Source organism: Nerophis ophidion, linkage group LG17 (genome assembly GCF_033978795.1).
Source record: "Nerophis ophidion isolate RoL-2023_Sa linkage group LG17, RoL_Noph_v1.0, whole genome shotgun sequence".
NCBI classification, from domain to species: Eukaryota; Metazoa; Chordata; class Actinopteri; order Syngnathiformes; family Syngnathidae; genus Nerophis; species Nerophis ophidion.
The window spans coordinates 32,077,050-32,099,166 of NC_084627.1; the positions used below are offsets into that span (position 1 = coordinate 32,077,050).

The 22,117-nt window shown below is 39.2% G+C and overlaps 2 protein-coding genes across 6 annotated transcripts in view; one reads left to right on the forward strand and one right to left on the reverse strand.

Moving 5' to 3' along the window:
• lg17h18orf54 (linkage group 17 C18orf54 homolog) overlaps positions 1-13,223 on the reverse strand; it is a 54,378-nt gene extending 41,155 nt beyond the window's left edge. For 2 of the 3 annotated variants that reach the window (XM_061876761.1, XM_061876759.1), the window contains exons 1-5: positions 13,098-13,223; positions 8,821-8,956; positions 6,378-6,522; positions 832-999; positions 597-708 (exon numbers count right to left, since the gene is read on the reverse strand). In XM_061876761.1, the coding sequence (XP_061732745.1) occupies positions 597-708; positions 832-999; positions 6,378-6,522; positions 8,821-8,955 (560 nt within the window). In that variant the 5' untranslated portion in view covers position 8,956; positions 13,098-13,223. Of the gene's footprint in view, positions 1-596; positions 709-831; positions 1,000-6,377; positions 6,523-8,820; positions 8,957-13,055 lie in introns of all 3 variants that reach the window. The other variant, XM_061876760.1, reaches the window with a different exon arrangement.
• A 3,079-nt stretch (positions 13,224-16,302) lies between these two features.
• Positions 16,303-22,117, forward strand: part of mbd2 (methyl-CpG binding domain protein 2) — an 89,137-nt gene continuing 83,322 nt past the window's right edge. For 2 of the 3 annotated variants that reach the window (XM_061876765.1, XM_061876766.1), the window contains exon 1: positions 16,303-16,703. In XM_061876765.1, the coding sequence (XP_061732749.1) occupies positions 16,594-16,703 (110 nt within the window). In that variant the 5' untranslated portion in view covers positions 16,303-16,593. The remainder of the gene's footprint in view (positions 16,704-22,117) is intronic. The other variant, XM_061876764.1, reaches the window with a different exon arrangement.

The following is a 22,117-nucleotide window of genomic DNA, read 5'->3' on the forward strand; positions in this document are numbered from 1 at the left end:
ATTGCTGTTGATTTGGTGGCGGGCCTGACCGTGGGACCACATTCACACTCACATTCACACACGAGGGCCATTTTAGTGTTGCCAATCAACCTATCCCCAGGTGCATGTCTTTGGAGGTGGGAGGAAGCCAGAGTACCCGGAGGGAACCCACGCAGTCACGGGGAGAACAAGCAAACTCCACACAGATAGATCCTGAGCCCGGGATTGAACCCAGGACTACTCAGGACCTTCGTATTGTGAGGCACACATACTAAACCCTGTGCCATAATAATTAAAAATGTTTAAAAAAAATGTAAATATGTTTTAACATGAAGAAAGCCATTTACACATGAAATAACACCTACAAAGTCAAGCTGCAAAATTCAAAGCACAATGTGGCAAGGGACAACTCTGTTACAATACTTACTAAGCTGCACCAAAATGGGGCCACAATCAAAATCTTATTTAGGGCCACTAAAAAACAAAAAAAACTAGAAGCGTGTTGACATTCCCGCTTTCTACCCCTCAAATGACGTGTACCGTGTGGGAAAATAGTGATTTACTGTTGATGCAAAATACATCTAGTATTACACCCAAAAAAGTACTGGAGTTTGAACCTGCAGCTCCTGCAACTTCTGCTTGAACGTAGGTAGGACATGTCATCTTCTGCTGGGCTTCCTGGTCTGGATGGGATGTGTGTGTTTGAAGGCAAAGATTGAGACAGGACACCTGAACCAGCCAAAAAAACACATCACTAAAATAGACAATTACAAATGTGCCGAGCTACGCATTCAGAGTTCTGAAAAAACTGGTTAATTGTTGGCATGTACTGTAGGTGAGGCATTTACACACCTTGGATGAAGGCGGTCGTGTGAGTGACAGGCATGGAACCATCACGAGGGACAGACAGCAGCTCGTCTGTTGTCATCGAAAGTCGGTCATGGTTGTCACGGTGACGTAGGGAACTGACAGGTAGGGTCAGGAAATCCACGTCTTTACTAGTTAAATGCTCCTTGTGAACTACAAGTAGAATTAGAAGAAAATAAATATTAAAAGAAATAATACTTAAACTGTGTGTAAAAAAGTATTTGATAAAATTCTGATTTAGTAAAATACAAAGATATGAACAGTAGGCCTACATCATGTTTATGGTAGGTTTAACGTAAAAGACAGACACCAGTAAGCTAGTCACCCCAGGATTTAGATAGCTTTTTTGTTATTGTAGCGGCCTAAAATGCTCGAATTTGCTGTAGCTTTTTAAAAAAAGTTGCAATGCTTTAAGGGCTTGTTTTTAATAATACTGAATTATTGCGATTTATTGCGTTTTTTATCAATGTTTTAAGTATTTTTGTAACCTTAACCTTAGAAAACACACGATTTGAAAAAAATTGGAAAACCAATACCGAATTAAAATTGTAATTGTTTTATGCCAGACACTTAAAATTAGACATTTTACTTTTCTATTTAAATATAATTAATAATGGTAATAATTAACTATAATTATAGAAAGAAACCACCATTTTAGATGGTAAGTGAGAGCCATTGAGAGATTATCATCACACATTAACATATTTGTGTAAATGGTGCTTCTTTGCTAAGTCTGCATTACAAATGAGAATCTGTTCCTCATTGTCTTGCCCTAAATAAATCAAAAAATGTAAACTAGGAAGCGAGAACACCAGTTTCTTGCTTAATGTTTTTGGACTGCATTACCCAAAAGCATTAGCTCTGTCAACAGAAACTCAAAAAACATACATTTTGTATAGACACTTGTAGGGTTGCGCGGTGTACCAATACTAATAAAGTAGCACGGTACTAATGAATTAAAAAAGGGAACTTACTGTCTTTAAAAAAATACAAAATGCATGTCATTTACATGCATTAGCCCTCCAGGGAGGTGTCGACTTGCCCAGGGTGTACCTTGCCTTCCGCCCGAGTGAAGCTGTGATAGGCTAGAGTCCCCCGGCGAACCCGAAAGGGACAAGCGGTATAAAATGGATGGAGGGATGATGGCCGGTCATGATGACATTGCTGGTCATATGAGCCGAGGCCAATGTGAGTCAACACAAAGTACTCCCAAGCGCAAACAGTTCAGTTCAGTTCAGTTCCATTCAGTTTCAGTTTATTCCAAACATGCATACGATACAACATTTCCAGTTGTTTTTTTACAGCACGTGCGAAAAGGAGTAGGAAGAAGCTGAGTTTATTTAATCCTACCCCTTTTCATACCATAGCAATTGTATCCCATTTCCTTGTTCTCTGTAACAGAAAAGTGAATAAATAAGTAATAAATAAATATACCATAGTAAGTAAACAAATATTAAATAGATACAACATTTTTATATCAAAAGAAGAAAAAGGGTTCAAGATGTTCATCATAATTATTGTTCTGTGTACTTTGTGAACACTTGTTTGAACAGTCTCTTAAACTGAATCATATTGGTGCTTTGTTTGATTCCTTTGGTTAATGTATTCCATAAATCATTTCCCATACAGATATGCTAGAGGTTTTAAGTGTTGCACGAGCATACAAATGTTTTAAATTAGATTTTCCTCTAAGATTATATTTCTCCTCTCTTGTTGTACATTCTTCGGTAGCAGGTTATAGTTTGCTTTGTACATCATTTTAGCTGTATACAAATGTAGCAAATCGTTGAATTTCAATATTTGTGTTAAAAAAAAAAAGGCTTTGTATGTTCTCGAAATCCAACATTATGTATTAGTCTAATTGATCTTTTTGTAACACCATTAGTGAATGAACCGCACATTTGTAGTTGTTTCCCTATATTTGTACACAATAACTCAGATATGGTAACACTAGCAAGAAGTAAAAAATATGAAATGATTTACGTACTTTGCTTAATTCATTATTGACGTGTTTCTTGCCACATTATGTTGTATATTTTTACATAAGGTTTCCAGTTCATTTTATCATCTATTTTACACCCAAAAATGTGTTTTAGTTCCCCTTTCAATATCTATTCTGTCTATTTGTATTTTTATTTGCTTTCTACTTGTACCAAATAGCATTATTTTAGTGTTACTGAAATTCAAAGATAGTCAGTCTGTTTTTGTCAAACCATGTTCATTTCTTCTGTAAGTAATTGTATTAGATTTTGTGTGTTCTCTTATGAACAAAACACAGCTGCATCATCAGCAAATAATACTCACTTTAAGTTTTTTGTAACTTTAAAAATCCATCCATCCATCCATCCATTTTCTACCGCTTATTCCCTTTCGGGGTCGCGGGGGGCGCTGGCGCCTATCTCAGAAAATGTTGTTTATATAAAGATTGACTAATTTTGGTCCAAGTATTGATCCCTGAGGTACGCCACACAATATGTTCAGCTTTGTAGAAGTGTGTTCGCCTATCTTCAAGTATTGCTTCCTGTTGGTTAAGTAGCTTGTAACCTAGTTCAAGACCAACCCTCTGATTCCATACATTTCTAATTTGTTTATTAAGATGCTATGATTATCCATCCATCCATCCATTTTCTACGGCTTGTCGCTTTCAGGGTTGCGGGGGGTGCTGCATTTGGGCGGAAGGGGGTACACCCTGGATTAATTGTGTCAAATGCTTTTGTTAAATCCATTAACACTGCAGCAGCACATTTTTTGCTATCTATTGCATATGTGATCTCTTCTGTTATTTCAAATAATGCCATTGATGTTGAGATGTTGGCTCTGTATCCGTATTGGATGTCTGTGAGTGTTCTGTTTTTATTTATGAATTTTTTTCGGGGCAGTATAGCTCAGTTGGTAGAGCGGCCGTGCCAGCAACTTGAGGGTGGCAGGTTCGAACCCCGCTTCCGCTATCCTAGTCACTGCCGTTGTGTCCTTGGGCAAGACACTTTACACACCTGCTCGCAGTGCCACCCACACTGGTTTAAATGTTAAAAAAAAAATGATATTGGGCTTACTATGTAAAGTGCTTTGAGTCACTAGAGAAAAAGCGCTATATAAATATAATTAATTTCACTTCACTAATCTGTTGTTAAACTATCTATGGTGTTATTTAAGTCCTCAACTGACTCAGTATCTGGAATCTTTTCCTCCAGATTTGGTCCAATGTTAACCAATTACTTATTTAAGCTTTCAACTACTTCATTCATATTGTCATTTTTCCCATTTATATCTAAAAAGTATTTAGGATAGTCCTTTTTAGCAACATTTTTAATAATGCTTTAATAATGTTGCTTTCATATTGATTTTGTTCTGCTCCAATAATTGTCTGAAATATTATTTTTTACAACTTCGTAATATGCCAGTTATTTAGTTCTTTTATGTTTTGTACTTGTTTTTGCTTCTGTAGATCTGTGTGTTATAAATGTTCTGTACAATGTATTCTTCTTTTTGCAAGCATTTTCAGTCATTTTTCATCTACGGATGATTATTTTTCTTGTGTGGAGACAGAAGAGAGAGAATGGATGTGTTTGGCTTAAAAACTGCTGGTAAAGGTAAGCTTACAAGCACCAAAGCGGTGCTTAAAAACATAGCTAGCTAGCGCCTAACTTCCCTCGACAGTGATTTAGTTATTTCTAAATCACTAACCCTCGCCTCAAAAACTATGTTTCTTAAAAGTATCATCCCCGGAGGACGAGGAATGACTAAACATGCTACACTTCATGTCACAGGATAGGGTTGTCTGTGCCAAATGCGGCTCGCCAGTCGTCAGTGCGCTCCACGAAACAACACAAGTTTAACTGGAAGACTGGCCCGCGGCACATTTTTGCCCAAAGTGGGTCATCAAGTATGAGGTATGTTGGTGTAATATTACTGTCCTGACTGAAACGATGGCCAATGACCATGAATTTCAGTTTGATGAATCAAAAGCACAATATCAATTTATATGACCCATTCCAAACAACTTTTCACAATCATAGTGTAACTTACCCAATAACCAACAAATACAGTCAACACACATGCACACGTCCTGCTCATTGAACTTTGCGGAAATGATAAAACATGGATAGGATAGGATGAAGTTTTATTTATCCCCCAATGGGGGGTAAATACTACATATAGCTCATCCATCCATTTTCTACCGCTTATTCCCTTTGGGGTTGCGGAGGCGCTGGTGCCTATCTCAGCTACAATCGGGCTGAAGGCCGAGTACACCCTGGACAAGTCGCCACCTCATGGCAGGGCCAACACAGATAGACAGACAACATTCACACTCACATTCACACACTAGGGACCATTTAGTGTTGCCAATCAACCTATCCCCAGGTGCATGTCTTTGGAGGTGGGAGGAAGCCGTAGTACCTGGAGGGAACCCACGCAGTCAAGGGGAGAACATGCAAACTCCACACAGAAAAATCCCGAGCCCGGGATTGAACCCAGGACTACTCAGGACCTTCGTATTGTGAGGCAGACGCACTAACTCCTCTTCCACCGTGCTGCCCATCCATATAGCTCACTCATGTATAAATAGAAGATAAAATACAAGAAAAAAACACTAACATCGGTATTGCACACCACAAAACAATACATCAAAGTAATCGCATTTGTCTTATGGCTGTGGGTAGAAAGGAACTACGATAGCGCTCCTTCTCGCATTGTTAATGTAACAATCTAACACTGAAGAAGCTACTTAGGGCCTCCACATTGCCGTGCATGGGGTGAGATGGATTGGAAATCATGGATTTCAACATCGTCAGTTAAGCACTATATACATCCATCCATTTTCTAACGCTTGTCCCTATCAGGATCGCGGGGGGTGCTGGAGCCTATCTCAGCTGCATTCGGGCGGAAGGCAGCGTACACCCTGGACAAGTCGCCACCTCATCACAGGGCCAACATAGATAAATAGACAACATTCACACTCACATTTACACACTAGGGCCAATTTAGTATTGCCAATCAACCTATCTCCATCATGTATCGTAACAACAACATGACTGCAAATTGTTCCTTTCTTCTTTTGGACTGCTTTCGTTATGTGTGCCTGCGCTCCATGTGCTTATGTGTTGCAAGCGCCAGGTGAGTGACCGCCGTAAACAGCAATCATTTAATTTGGGCCGGTAAAAACTTTACTTCACCAACTCACTAATTGGGAAAAATATAGACAGTTTTAACACAAATGTGTTCTGTTAAACCACTAATGGTAACATATGCTGGCCAATTGTGTTCTTGTTATATTTTTTTCTTTGAAAAATGTTACAGTGAGAAAGTTGCATCCTGTGCTTTTAGTCTTTTTAATAGTGGTTTGAATAGTCCCATTTTCTAATACTGATTTTACTGAGTGTTCAACCAACTTTTTTTACACATTATGTAAAAATATAGAAAACACTAATTACTACTTTAGGTTATTAATACAAATATAGCAATTTAGCATGTGCCTAGTTGCACCTGGTTATGAAGTACTTTTTTTTGTGGAGAAGTGCGTAGTTACCTACCAGATTTGTTTCTGAAAGTGCTCATCCGGGGTCTTCTCGAGTTATACAATGGACTTTGTGGAAGGAAGATTGAGGACTTCAAGTTGTGACTTTTGTCAAAGTCAGCAATATAGGCCTCCAACGCAGCTGAGGCGGAGTCATACTCCTTTGGAGAGCAAATATTGATCAGTCATTTCAAACAGCGACAGTACATTACTGATGACACCTTCACGAGCCACCAACAATATGTAATTATAGTTGAAAATATAAAAAAACATTGTAAATTACATGTATTTGAACACTTTCAACAGACGGCTGATTAACAACAAGAATAGTCACCATTTGTAATCATTGTGTTGAACTGCGTGATACATCAAGTGAAAGGGGATCTCCGCTGTTTTGGAATTTTGCCTATTGTTCACAATCGTGAGGGACTAGAACACACGTCTTTCTATCGGGGAGATTTTAAAAGGTGATAAAAAATGCTCGGAAGATGCGGCCAATGGGAGTCAGTGTTGTAGCCTTCGAAGCCCTCTAAAACAAGTTCAAAACACTCCATCAACTTTTTGTATACACACTGAAAGTATACACTGTATATAATGTAGAAACATACACCTTCATAACAATATGGAATATGTACAATATTTACTGTATTTTGGTCATTTTAATCATTGCTGGAAGTAATTCTTCAACCCATTTATTTCCGTTTCCATAGCAGCGCAAGTCTGACTTCTGGCAACAAGCCCTTCCGGATAGAAACACGGGAGTGTGTTCTAATCATGGCAAATTCGATAACAAACATCAAAGATGACTATTTTTGGACAAATGAGGATTCACAACCTTATCTTTTTTAATCTAAATTATGGAGTATGAACTACTGCTTCTAGAAGCCAGTACGAAGGAAGAGTGAGACGTTAAAGCAGACGGAAGCCAAGAAAGAGAGATAAGAGTGAATCGAAGCTGCAAATTTGGAACTAGAAGCTAAGCTAATTCGATATAATCGGTGTAGTTACCTATACTTTACCATAAAAAATGTCCCTGGCCAGCTGGACCAGACAGACAAACTGTCCATCGAGTGAGTCACACTTTATATTGATCATGATACATGCAGGACGTCATGCGTGTACCATGACAGACAGCATATGCTGCCTGGCTTGCTGTGTACAAACAAAACATTTCAATGTGGACTAATACTTTACAGATATTGTAATATGATTGTTCATGATTTTCAGTCAGTACAGATTGGTGTCTTATCGCATTTTGTTGTCCATTACAAACACGTGTTTCGTGCTGACATCAAAGCTAGCTTATCTCTTGCCGTAGTTAGCTTCTGCAGCTAATACCGTAGCACGCCGATGTGTTGGTACACTAGAAAAAGAGTTCCTTGGTGTTCGTTCTTACAAAAACAATGTCGCAACAGTTTGGTTATCATACAGCTTATGGAACGTAAATGAAGTATTGTTGACAGTTTATGATTGCATTTTTAAAATGACTTAGTGGTAGAATTGATTGCCCCCATTAGCAGCATTGCTCGCCACCAAGAACGAGAAGATTTGTATATGTTGGAAAGAGAAAACAAAACGAAACTTTTGTCTTCTTGTCTTTTATAAGGATTGTAAACAGTAGGCAACATTCCAAAAACAAGTGCAGTTCCCCTTTAAAAGTACCCCAACCTTAGTAATATTTTGACATAAGAGCCATCTCTTAGTTATTAATTGTTATGCTTTCGGTGGCAAGCAAAAATTGGAGTTACAAACATCCCCACCATTAGTTTGCATAGCATATGTCAGAGTAAACCCCGTAAGAGCCACCCAAAACATTTGGTCTTACTTGCTGGCATTAACTTATAACTAGACATCAACATAACTTTGTTTTTCCAACCAAGTGAAGCAAGAAAGTGAGTGTGAAGGACAGTGCTGAGAGGAAGTAGTAGATAATATTTGTTGGATTCAAAAAGAAAAAAATATCAAAAAACATGACCAAGGGTGTAGCTGACTTGATAAAGCAGTTGGGGGTATCACTGTAAGTCTGCATCATAAAGAAGCAGAAGACACTTAACGTTATCTGAAAAAATACTGATGCAGTAGTACGGTGGCCAAAAAGTACAACACAAAAGTACAAACTGTGGCTTCTAAATTACTTTGAATCTTAATGACTGATATAATGAATAGCCAATGAAATTTTAAAAACAACATGTTCTTGCATATCAGTGCAACCAAAGAAATGAACACACTTAGTATGTACTCCAAAGTGTTAATGCATAGCACACATCAATGTTTGGATGATGAACAAAAAATCCTAACATGTAATGTGCTATAATTATTATATCGGTATACATATTTCTAATATTTCTATTTGTTCATTAGTTGGATGGTTGTGTTAGGCAAAGTGGATAAAAAAAACTAAATTCTTGCTGACAATCCAACACTGTGGAAAACTAATCAACAGCACAAACAAAACTAACCTTATCTTGGTATTTGAAGGCGGTGCCGAGGTCAGTCACCAGCAGGCTGCTTCTAAGGTGGCCTGAGCTCGACAGCAAGGTTGTCACGGTCGACTCTGGTGATACATTGTTCGTCACAGGGCTGGTGGAGTCCATGCTGGCAAAGACAACATGTTAAGTCCGAGATTATTCTAGCACAGTACAGTCAGGGCTTCAATCTATTTATTTATTCAATCTATTTAAAACAATACAAATATGTTTAGAGATAAAAAGTAACTTTTGTTGTTGTTTTAAATTGATGTCAAAGAACAGCCTGTATGTGCTTTGAGCTGAGGGAGTGTGCCACATCAGCACGCAATGCTTGTTAAGAGCAATACGTGCATTAGTTTCAGTCTACAAACGTCTCCACTAGATTTGCTGATAGTCGCTTTTATGACAAAGACATAGAGCGGGTGTATCAAACGTACGGTCTGAGGGGCGGATCAGGCCCGTGAACAGGTTTTATACGGCCCACGGAATTAGTTTACTAAGTATAAAAATTAACCTGAAATTTTTGAATGAAAGAAACGGCTGTTCTAAATGTGTCCACTGGATGTCGCAATAGCAATTATTTGTATCTTTGTAAATGATGCTACAGATGTACAAAATAAACCACACGTTAGTACGCCATCCCTATTTGTAGGAATGGCGTGGCGCATTGGGAGAATGGCCGTGCGCAACCCGAGGGTCCCTGGTTCAATCCCCACCTAGTACCAACCTCGTCACGTCCCTTGTGTCCTGAGCAAGACACTTCACCCTTGCACATGATGGGTGCTGGTTAGTGCCTTGCATGGCAGCTCCCTCCATCAGTGTGTGAATGTGTGTGTGAATGGGTAAATGTGGAAGTAGTGTCAAAGCGCTTTGAGTACCTTGAAGGTAGAAAAGCGCTATACAAGTACAACCCATTTATTTATCATTTATAAACTACATAAATAACATCCTGTCATTTGATTTTGATATGATTTTTTTTATCTTGATGGATTGAAAATGAACACCAATGAGTTTACTGACGAATATTATCACATATTGTATTCAGAAAATATAAATAACGACAAGGTACACCCTGGACAAGTCGCCACCTCATCGCAGGGCCAACACAGATAGACAACATTCACACTCACATTCACACAATAGGGCCAATTTAGTGTTGCCAATCAACCTATCCAGCACCCCCCGCGACTCCAAAAGGGACGAGCAGTAGAAGTGGATGGATGGATGGATGGATAGATGGACAAGTAAATTATCAACCGCAACATGTAAGTGTAAAAAAATAAATTTGTACATTTGTGCTTGTTTTATTTTTAAACAATGAAAACAATCTGAATTTTTTTTTATTTCTTAAAGCTATTGTGCCATGATTTTATCAGTTTGGCCAATCGGGAGTAGATTTTCTCCATGTGGCCCCCGATCAAAAATGAGTTTGGCATCCCTGATCTAGAGGGCTCCGATTTGCACTGCAGTCCTAGGTAAGGGGCGGCATTTTCATGACAGAGATGTTGACAAGTGATGATAATCTCTCATCTCTCATTTACCAACAAAAATCGCGCTATGACTCACTCTCAACAGTTCACAAATGCTTTTAAAGGCCTACTGAAACCCACTACTACCGACCACGCAGTGTGATAGTTTATATATCAATGATGAAATATTAACATTGCAACACATGCCAATACGCCTGGTTTAGTTTACTAAATTTTCCCGCGGAGTTTCTTGTTGAAAACGTCGCGGAATGATGAAACGTATGATGACGCGTGTTTGTGACGTCTCGGGTTGTAGCGGACATATTAGCCCAGCACCACACACGGCTAAAAGTTGTCTCTTTTCATCGCATAATTACACAGCAATTTGGACATCTGTGTTGCTGAATCTTTTGCAATTTATTCAATTAATAATGGAGACTATGAAGAATAATGCTGTTGGTGGAAAGCGGTGGATTGCAGCTGCCTTTAGCACTAAAACACAGCCGGTGTTTCTTTGTTTGTTGTGAAGCTTTAACACAGAGCGGTCAAGCGAACATGTTTCTCTACGTCAACCAGCAAGTTTTTGGATGGGGAAAATTGTGATATTATGTCGGCTCTTACCGAAGACTTCAGTGGATTATGGGACTTCCTCCTGCAGCTCAAAAAGGCAGCTGTGATCTTGGCTCCTCAGCTTCTCTGGCATTCACCGCAGCCATCCGACTTTCAGGTATGACTTTACAATCTCAATAAAACACTTTTAAAATAATAAGCAGAAAAGAGATCTTCCAGAATTATCCTAGTAAATGTGTCTAATTACATCTGAAACGGTCCCACTGCCGACACCTGGAGCCGTCGCCTTTTCTTTTTTTTTGTGCTTCACTCTAACTTTCCTCATCCACGAATCGTTCATCCTCGCTCAAATGAATGGGGAAATTGTCGCTTTCTCGGTCCAAATAGCTCTTGCTGCTGGAGGCTCACATTATAAACAATGTGAGGATGTGAGGAGCCCTACAACCCGTGACGTCACGCGCACATTGTCTGCTACTTCCGGTAAAGGCAAGCCTTTTTTATTAGCGACCAAAAGTTGCGAACTTTACCGTCGATGTTCTCTACTAAATCCATCCATCCATCCAATTTCTACCGCTTATTCCCTTTTGGGGTTTGCGGGGGGCGCTGGCGCCTATTTCAGCTACGATCGGGCGGAAGGCGGTGTACACCCTGGACAGGTCGCCACCTTATCGCAGGGCCAACACAGATAGACAGACTACATTCACACTCACATTCACACACTAGGGCCAATTTAGTGTTGCCAATCAACCTATCCCCAGGTTCATGTCTTTGGAAGTGGGAGGAAGCCGGAGTACCCGGAGGGAACCCACGCATTCGCGGGGAGAATATGCAAACTCCACACAGAAAGATCCCGAACCTTCGTATTGTGAGGCAGACGCACTAACCCCTCTTACACCGTGAAGCCTCTACTAAATCCTATCAGCAAAAATATGGCAATATCGCAAAATGATCAAGTATGACACATAGAATGGACCTGCTATCCCCATTTGAATAAGAAAATCTCATTTCAGTAGGCCTTTATCTTGCGAGGGTAAATGTGTTGGAATAGAAATAAATGTTAAAGATGAAAAGCACGTTTGAAAGTTGAAGCGCTGTGATTACTTTCCAGATACAGACAGTGTGTGTGTGTGTGTGTATATACTATGTATTATAGTTATTCAGTTTCCGTACGATTCTGACCTTTTGGAATGGATTTCTGGTAAAACCAGAGGTACCACAGTACAGTCATACTTGCCAACCCTCTCGATTTTTCCGGGAGACTCCCGAATTTCAGTGCCCGTCCCGAAAATCTCCCGGGGCATCTACTCTCACAAATTTTACCCAATTTCCGCTCCAACGTCAACATTGGGGGCGTGCCTTAAAGGTGCTGCCTTCAGCGTCCTCTACAACCTGTCATCATGGCCGCTCCTTCCTCCCTTCATTCATTCATTTATTTATTTATACAGCGTGCCGGCAAAGTCACTCAATGTGTGTGGCTTTCACAGGCACATAAGTCATACTTGATCAACAGCCATACAGGTCACACTGAGGGTGGGCGTATAAACAACTTTATCACTGTTACACATATGCGCCACACTGTGAACCCACACCAAACAAGAATGACAAACACATTTCGGGAGAACATCCGCACCATAACACAACAGAACAAATACCCAGAATCATTTGAAGCACTAACTCTTCCGAGACCTACAATATACACCCCCCCCCCCCCCATCTCCCGAATTCGGCGGTCTCAAGGTTGGCAGGTATGGTACAGTATGAGCTATGTGCACACTTCAATAACTTTACTGTTAGACATATTCATTGTTTTTTCACTATCACAATAGTACATTACAACACACAGGTCAGCAAGTTATTAGTAAACTAACTACTGAGAAACTGAGAACGAATGAAATTACATGCACTGTTACTGCACTTATTTATGCTCCTATGTCATTTTGAATTGTCAAAGTGATGTAGTTTTCATCGAAGCATGGTAAATCAAAACATTTACAAATTCTTGATATGCTGAATTAGTGTTAAGCTTTTTGAATTTTTTTTTTTAATCCCCCACATATATATTTTTTACAGTACGTGTTGCCAGCAAATGGTCATTTGATTTAGCTATCACCATGGAACCTCAAAACACACACTTGCAATCAAAGTTAATACAAAAAAGAAGGATTCAGAAAAAGTGTTTTTTTTTACCGAATTCCAGTATGTTGTGTTTAAAAGTTGCAGTAAACCAACCTCGGATTTCCGTCTCGCGTCGTGGAAAAAACGGTTGCCTTCCTGCTGCTCCGAGAGCACTTTCAAGGCTGACGGAGAACGTTAGTGTTGCATTTGGCTGCTTTGGGATCAGATTATGTACCTCATTGTCTCCCATTGGCTGATTTTTTCTTTTTCGTTGTCTTGGTTCCACCTCTGATTGGTTACATTTAGCAGCCGGAAACTTGACGCGGTTGACCATATATATATATTTACAGTCAGCGCCCCATTTGATGCGCATGTGCAGTTTGACAAATTATGAAAAAGATTGTTATAGACGGAACGACAATGAGGCAACATAACTGTGAAAAAATATGATTTTACGGAACATCATATATCTATTTCATTAATTCGTAGTACACCTTATATTATGTATTAGAAAGACATTACACTTAGTTGTGTAGTGTTTCCCCAATTGAGTGGTTCCTCTGTCTGAATAGAAGATATGTGAGACTGAAAAAACAATGAGAGAGAGAGAGAGGGGGGGAGAGAGAGAGGGGGAGAGAGAGAGAGAGCGAGAGAGCGAGAGAGAGAGAGAGAGAGAGAGAGAGAGAGAGAGAGAGAGAGAGAGAGCAAGTGACATCACAGCCCGCGGTTCGCGCAGCTCGGACTGTGCCCGTAGTGATGGGATTTTTGGCTCTACTAAGGGAGTCGGATCTTTTGCCTCGGCTCACCAAATGGTCATGAAAGGGAGTCTTTCGACTCTTAGGTCACTCCTCAAAATATTATTATATATATATATATATATATATATATATATATATATATATATATATATATATATATATATATATATATATATAGTGGGGCAAAAAAGTATTTAGCCAGCCGCGATTGTGCGAGTTCTCCCACTTAAAATGATGACAGAGGTCTGTAATTTTCATCATAGGTACACTTCAACTGTGAGAGACAGAATGTGAAAAAAAAATCCCGGAATTCACATTATAGGAATTTTAAAGAATATATTTGTAAATGATGGTGGAAAATAAGTATTTGGTCGATAACAAAAATCCAACTCAATACTAACCTTAGTTGGCAATAACAGAGGTCAAACGATTACTATAGGTCTTTACCAGCTTTGCACACACAGTAGCTGGTATTTTGGCCCATTCCTCTAGAACAGTGGTTCTCAACCTTTTTTTAGTGATGTACCCCCTGTGAACATTTTTTTTAATTCAAGTACCCCCTAATTAGAGCAAAGCATTTTGGTTGAAAAAAAAAGAGATAAAGAAGTAAAATACAGCACAACGTCATCAGTTTCTGATTTATTAAATTGTACAATAGTGCAAAAATATTGCTCAGTTGTAGTTGCCTTTCTTGAACTATTTTGAAAAAAAGATATAAAAATAACTAAAAACTTGTTGAAAAATAAACAAGTGATTCAATTATAAATAAAGATTTCTACACATAGAAGTAATAATCAACTTATAGTGTCCTCTTTGGGGATTGTAATAGAGATCCCTCTGGATTCATGAACTTAATTTCTTCACAAAAAAATAAATCTTTAACATCTATATTTGTGGAACATGTCCACAAAAAAATCTAGCTGTCAACACTGAATATTGCATTGTTTCATTTCTTTTCACAGTTTATAAACTTGCATTCATATTTTGTTGAAGTACTATTCAATACATATATTTATAAAAGATTTTTGAATCGTCGCTATTTATACAATATTTTTTTTAAAATCTCACGTACCCCTTGGCATACCTTCAAGTACCCCAAGGGTACGCGTACCCCCATTTGAGAACCACTGCTCTATGCAGATCTTCTCGAGAGCAGTGATGTTTTGGGGCTGTCGTCAAGCAACACGGACTTTCGACACCCTCAACAGATTTTCTATGGGGTTGAGGTCTGGAGACTGGCTAGGCCACTCCAGGACTTTCAAATGCTTCTTACGAAGCCACTCCTTCGTTGCCCGGGCGGTGTGTTTGGGATCATTGTCATGCTGGAAGACCCAGCGCCGTTTCATCTTCAAAGCTCTCACTGATGGAATGGTTTTGGCTCAAAATCTCACAATACATGGCCCCATTCATTTTTTCCTGAACACGGATCAGTCGTCCTGTCCCCTTAGCAGAAAAACAGCCCCAAAGCATGATGTTTCGACCCCCATGCTTCACAGTAGGTCTGGTGTTCTTGGGATGCAACTCAGTATTCTTCTTCCTCCAAACACGACGAGTTGAGTTTATACCAAACAGTTCTATTTGGTTTCATCTGACCCCATGTCATTTTCCCAATCCTCTGCTGTATCATCCATGTGCTCTCTGGCAAACTTCAGACGGGCCTGGACATGCACTGGCTTAGGCAGGGGGACACGAATGGCACTGCAGGATTTGATTCCCTGTCGGCGTAGGGTGTCACTGATGGTAACCTTTGTTACTTTGGTCCCAGCTCTCTGCAGGTCTTTCACCAATTCCTCCCGTGTGGTTCTGGGATTTTTGCTCACCGTTCTCATGTTCATTTTGACCCCACGGGATGAGATCTTGCGTGAAGCCCCAGATCGAGGGAGATTATCAGTGGTCTTGTATGTCTTCCATTTTCTGATACTTGCTCCCACAGTTGATTTTTTCACACCAAGCTGCTTGCCTATTGTAGATTCACTCTACATTATGGTATTTTTGCAGTTCTGAGTGTTGCTGGGTCAGGTTTGATTTTGGAATTGGATTGAATTGTTATGGTATTGCTGTGTAGTGGTTTGTTGGATTGATTAAAAAAAAAAAAAAAATTGATTTAAAAAAAAAAAAGAGAATCGCTTTTGAATGGCACAACGTAAACGATTCGATTCGTATTCGAATCGATTTTTCCCCACACCCTTAATAAATACATATTATAATGTACATTAATGACACATCTACTAACATTTATGTATTTTATTCTAATTATAATTGAATACATGTATCTATTCATTATCCATCCATTTCCTACCGCTTGTCCCTAATACATGTGTTATTCAATATTTCATTAAATAGTTTAAAAATATATATTTTACATTAATTTAATTATTTAAACATTTAATAACACATGTATTTTATAATTCAAACTTGATTTATTAATGTCAAATTAATGTATTTATCTAAAGATGGATGTATTAATTTCATTTATCATCCATACTTTACACCAATTCCCGTCCTTCGCTTCAAAGAGTCGACTATAAAAGCCGGATCGTTCGTGAACAATGCTTCACGAATTGCCAGACGTTTGCGTTCTTCGGCAAACTGAAACCAACTGTGACGAGTAGTTCGTTCGCTCACTTTTCATGTAGCCAAAAAAGAGGCGCCATTCCAGCAGGCAGGGCGGAAGTTAGAGCGAGCCGGCCATAACGTAACATTTGTGACGTCGTTGCTTATTCCGCTCGGGTTGCCCTCACGCTGTCTGTCCGCTGGAGCGCCATTGGCGGCGACCGCTCTTCACTATTAGTCACTATTACTCCGTTCTGGTCACCAGCTGACTTGAACGGCCGAATCCTGGGCTTAATAAGATGGAGAAGAGGAGGTCAGACTGTCCTGCTCTGCCGCCCGGCTGGAAGAAGGAAGAAGTGATCAGGAAGTCCGGTTTGAGTGCCGGGAAGAGCGACGTTTATTACTACAGGTACAATACTGCATGTACTGTATATGTACACTGTCTGTACTGTATATACACTGTATGCACTGTATCAGCAAGTGTTCCATCCCGAGTCTGTTGATGAGTAAAAAAACAGTGATGAGAAGTTTCAGATCTTTTGGTGTTTTTGTGGATGATAGTAATTTCTAGCATAGTAAAACAAGTACTGTACATGTTAACACGGTATGAATGTGTAAGAAAACTGTCATAACTGACAGCTGCTTAAAGTGTCACACCCTCACTCTCACATCAACACACGGCAACACCTGCAAAACAAAGTTCTAGATATTCCATGATATTGAAGTGCTGTGAGAAAGTCGGGACTTTGAGAAGGCTTTTCTAAAACCTTAATTGTACCCTGATTTAACTATTCCCCTACCACTTTTGACGTGTGCTTGGGGTCATTGTCCTGTTGGAGCACCCAACTGCGCCTGAGACTCAACATCCGGGCTGATGATTTTAGGTTGTCTTGAAGAATTTAGAAGTAATTCTCCTTTTTCGTTGTCACAGTTACTCTCTTTAAAGCTCCAGTTCCAGTTCCAAAAGCTAAATTTTTGTTTCATCTGACTACAGTACTTTCCTCCAGAAGGTCTTATCTTTGTCCATGTGATGTCAGATTAGGGCTGGGCAATATGTCCTTTTTTTAATATCTCAATATTTTTAGGCCATATTGCGATACACAATATTTTGCCTTAGCCTTGAATGAACACTTGATGCATATAATCACAGCAGTATGATGATTCTATGTGTCTACATTAAACCATTCTTGTTTATACTGCATTAATATATGCTACTTTTAAACTTTCATGCAGAGAGGGAAATCACAACTAAGTCAATTGACCTAAAGTGTATTTATTAAACAGTTATTAAGCAGTGGCACAAACATTCATGTCATTTCCAAAACAGAAAGTGCAAGATTGTCAGAGACATTTTAAGTGTCAAAAAAATGAGCAGCATAATAGGAAATCAAATAGTATTCCTCCTTCGCTATGTGGTAGGTTACTACGGACGTTTTTAAATTCTGTTGTTGACTATTTTTTTCATACGGTGTTGATCTGAAAATGTTTGCCTCACCATTTTGATGGTGTGGGCGTGTGGCACCGAACGGAGATGTTGAGATGCGAAGTTTCAAACACTCTTCATTTTCTAACAGGTGACTTTTCAAATGATGCTACATATTAACAGTAATGCTACTTTTTAGAGCAACACTTCAGCACCACACTTGACGAATTACAGTTGTCTAGTGTGTGAATGTGAGTGTGAATGTTGTCTATCTGTGTTGGCCCTGCGATGAGGTGGCGACTTGTCCAGGGTGTACCCTGCCTTCCGCCCGATTGTAGCTGAGATAGGCGCCAGCGCCCCCCGCCACCCCGACAGGTAATTAACGGTAGAAAATGGATGGATGTTCGACATATTCCCACTTGAAGACAAACCACCGCCAGATGATGGACCCCCTGCTGTTTTTTTTGGGAATTAATTCTTCCTTCATTCGCACCTTCTTTCTCTCGTATTACCACTCGCACGACTCTGCTGGCATCACAGCTAACGTTACCCATGCTTCTACATCTCTGCTGGGCGAGGGCATATACGTATGTGACGTATATGACGTGACAGTATGTGACGTATGTAAGAAAGTGCATTTGTCTGTGAGAAGGAGAGACAGGAAAGAGCGAGAAGAGCCTGTAGTGTAATGCCAGCAGCTAAAAGCAACTGCGTGAGAACGCATACTCAAATATCACGATATAGTCATTTTTTATATCGCACAGAGACAAACCCGCGATATATCGTGTATAGTGATATATCGCCCAGCCCTATGTCAGATGAAACAAAAATTGAGCTGTTTGGCCACAATATCCAGCAATATGCTTGGAGGAGAAAAAGTGAGGCCTTTAATCGGAGGAACACCATCTTACTGTCAAGCATGGGGGTGGTAGTATTATGCTCTGGTTCTGTTTTGCTGCCAATGGACCTGGTGCTTTACAGATAGTAAATGGGGACAAAGAAAAAAGAGGATTACCTCCAAATTCTTCAGGACAACCTAAAATCATCAGCCCAGAGGTTGGGTCTTGGGTGTAATTGGGTGTTTCAACAGGGCAGTGACCCCAAACACACATCAAAAGTTGTAAAGGAATGGCTAAATCAGACTAGAATTAAGGTTTTAGAACGGCCTTCCCAAAGTCCTGACTTAAACGTGTGGACAATGCTGAAGAAACAAGTCCATGTCAGAAAACCAACATGTTTAGTTGAATTGCAACAATTTTGTCAAGGGGAGTGGTCAGAAATTCAACCAGAAGCTTGCCAGAAGCTTGTGGATGGCTACCAAAAGCGCCTTATTGCAGTGAAACTTGCCAAGGGACGTGTAACCAAATATTACCATTGCTGTATGAACACTTTTGACCCAGCAGACTTGCTCACATTTTCAGTAGACCCATAATACATTCATAAAAGAACCAAACTTCATGAATGTTTTTTGTGACCAACAAGTATGTGCTCCAATAACTCTATCACAAAAAAATAAGAGTTGTAGAAATTATTGAAAATTTAAGACAGCCATAACATTATGTTGATTTTGACCACAACAGTTTATAGTTTATTTTATGTCCTAATAGCGATATACCGTATTTCCTTGAATAGCCACCGGGCATGTAATATGCGCCTGCCTTGAATTACTGCCGGATCAAACACGCTCCCCAAATCTATTAGCGCATGCTTACTTTTACCGCCGAGTCAAAGTTGTGACGTCGCGAGTGACGCTTTCCCCGTCATCATTCCCAAAATGGTGGAGGAGGTTTTTTTTGCTTATACTATGTGTAAACCAGGGGTCTTGTTCCACAACCATACAGATCACACTGATGTTTGTGATATAAAACAACTTGTCTTTAACACTCTCACTAATATGCGCCACACTCTGTGAACCCACACCAAACACATTTCTGGAAAACATCGGCTCTGTAACACATTATAAACGCAACATAAGAATTACCCAGAATTCCAATGCATCCATGACTCTTGGCTATATTATACACCCCGCTAGCACCAAACCCCTCCCCCCAACTCCCTCTCTGTGCACCGGTTGAGGTGGGCGGGGTTGGGGGCGCGTGTATAATATAGCCAAGAGTCATGGATGCATTGGAATTCTGGGTAATTCTTATGTTGCGTTTATAATGTGTTACAGAGCCAATGTTCTCCAGAAATGTGTTTGGTGTGGGTTCACAGAGTGTGGCGCATATTAGTAAGAGTGTTAAAGTTGTTTATATCACAACCATCAGTGTAAAAGGTATGGCTGTTGACCAAGTATGCATTGCAATCTCGTATGAAAAGCAGCGATATGCATGCGTCCGACCGGCACGCAGATAGCATGGAGTTAAGGCGCAGAATAATTATTTATTTATTTATTTTTTTAAATTACACTTAATTTTTTACTGCATGCCATTGGTAAGCATAGGGGTGGGAAGAGGTTTTAAAATTATTAGCGCCTACTTACTTTTACCGCATGCTTTGAATAAGCGCAGGAGTGAGAGGAGGTTTTAAATTAATTAGCGCCCCGGCGGCTATTCACATTGAGGGATGAGTAACTTTTACATTTTGACTGATACAGTATCAACTATGAATCAACTCAATGGTATAATTTTCAGCCCTTTTGTGTGTTTATGTGTTTATAAATGTTGATTTGTTTAGTGATAAAATATATTTTTTTGTCCTTCTGCTAATATTAACTGTGCTGTCCAGTTGTTATATCTTGTTTTCTTGCACTTCTGAGTCTCATTTGCAAGTTGCATGCAGTTACAGTTCCAAGATGTTAGATAGCAGTAATGTATACGCTATGGCAGTGGTTCTCAAATGGGGGTACGCGTACCCCTGGGGGTACTTGAAGGCATGCCAAGGAGTACGTGAGATTTTTTTTTAAATATTCTAAAAATAGCAACAATTCAAAACTCCTTTATAAATATATTTATTGAATAATACTTCTACAAAATATGAATGTAAGTTCACAAACTGTGAAAAGAAATGCAACAATGCAATATTCAGTGTTGACAACGAGATTTTTTGTGGACATGTTCCATAAATATTGATGTTAAAGATTTATTTTTGTGTGAAGAAATGTTTAGAATTAAGTTGATGAATCCAGATGAATCTCTATTACAATCCCCAAAGAAGGCACTTTAAGTTGATGATTGCTTTGATGTGTAGAAATCTTTATTTATAATTGAATCACTTGTTTACTTTTATACAAGTTTTTAGTTATTTTTATATCTTTTTTCCAAATAGTTCATGAAAGACCACTACAAATGAGCAATATTTAGCACTGTTATACAAATTAATAAATCAGAAACTGATGACATAGTGCTGTATTTTACTTCTTTATCGCTTTTTTTCCACCAAAAATGCTTTGCTCTGATTAGGAGGTACTTGAATTAAAAGAGGTACATCACTGAAAAAAGTTTGAGAACCACTGCATTATGCAATAATGTTGTTTTTTTTATAAGCTATGGTGTGTTGCCTAGCCTGGAAGTCTGCCATTTCGTTTAGTGTGCCAGTCTTTTCTTTTGTTAAGTTCTACAGTGGAACCTCCATTTACGAACTTGATTGGTTCTTGAACAGGGTTTGTATATCCAAAAGTTAGCAAGTAAAGTCGTTTGTAAATCGAAGTTCCACTGTTGTAATATTACCTCAAGGCTAAGTCCTCCCTGAGTGCTTAACTACTTGTTTCCACGCCAAATGTTTGATCTGTTGCCAAGTTTGCAAGGTCGTCATGTGCAACAAACATATTGAGTTACCATTTGATGTAATGTAATTCGGTACCTGGTAGTACCAATGGAATTTGGTTGGTACCTATAAATAGTACCCATCCCTAATCATGTTATAGTAAATGTTCTTAAAATGATATATAAACACTCGGTATGAGTGCCAATTTAGCTTATTTTTTCTCCTTTTATTTATACACCTCATACTTTATATTTGAAAAGAACAAAACAATGAAACAACTGTAAAGTATTTTAGTACCAGCCCTTCTTTGTAGATGTCTACCGTACACAAATTAATTTTGAGATGGGATATGTCATTTCTTAGCTTGTCATTGACAATCCTTTAGACCGGTGTTTTTCAATCTTTTTTGAGCCAGGGCACATTTTTTTCATTGGAAAAATCTGCAGGCCAACCACCAGCAGAAAACATAAAAAATGAAACTCAGCAGCTGATATTGACAGTAAAAGTCGTTCTTGCAATTGTTGGATATGAATTCAAACCATAACCAACCATGCATCACTATAGCTCTCGTCTCAAAGTTTTGAGTTCTTTTGGTGTTTTCCTGTTTGTAGTGTCTTAGTTCTTGTCTTGCGCTCCCATTTTGGTGGCTTTTCCTGTAGCAGTTTCATGTCTTCCTTTAAGCGCTATTCCCCATA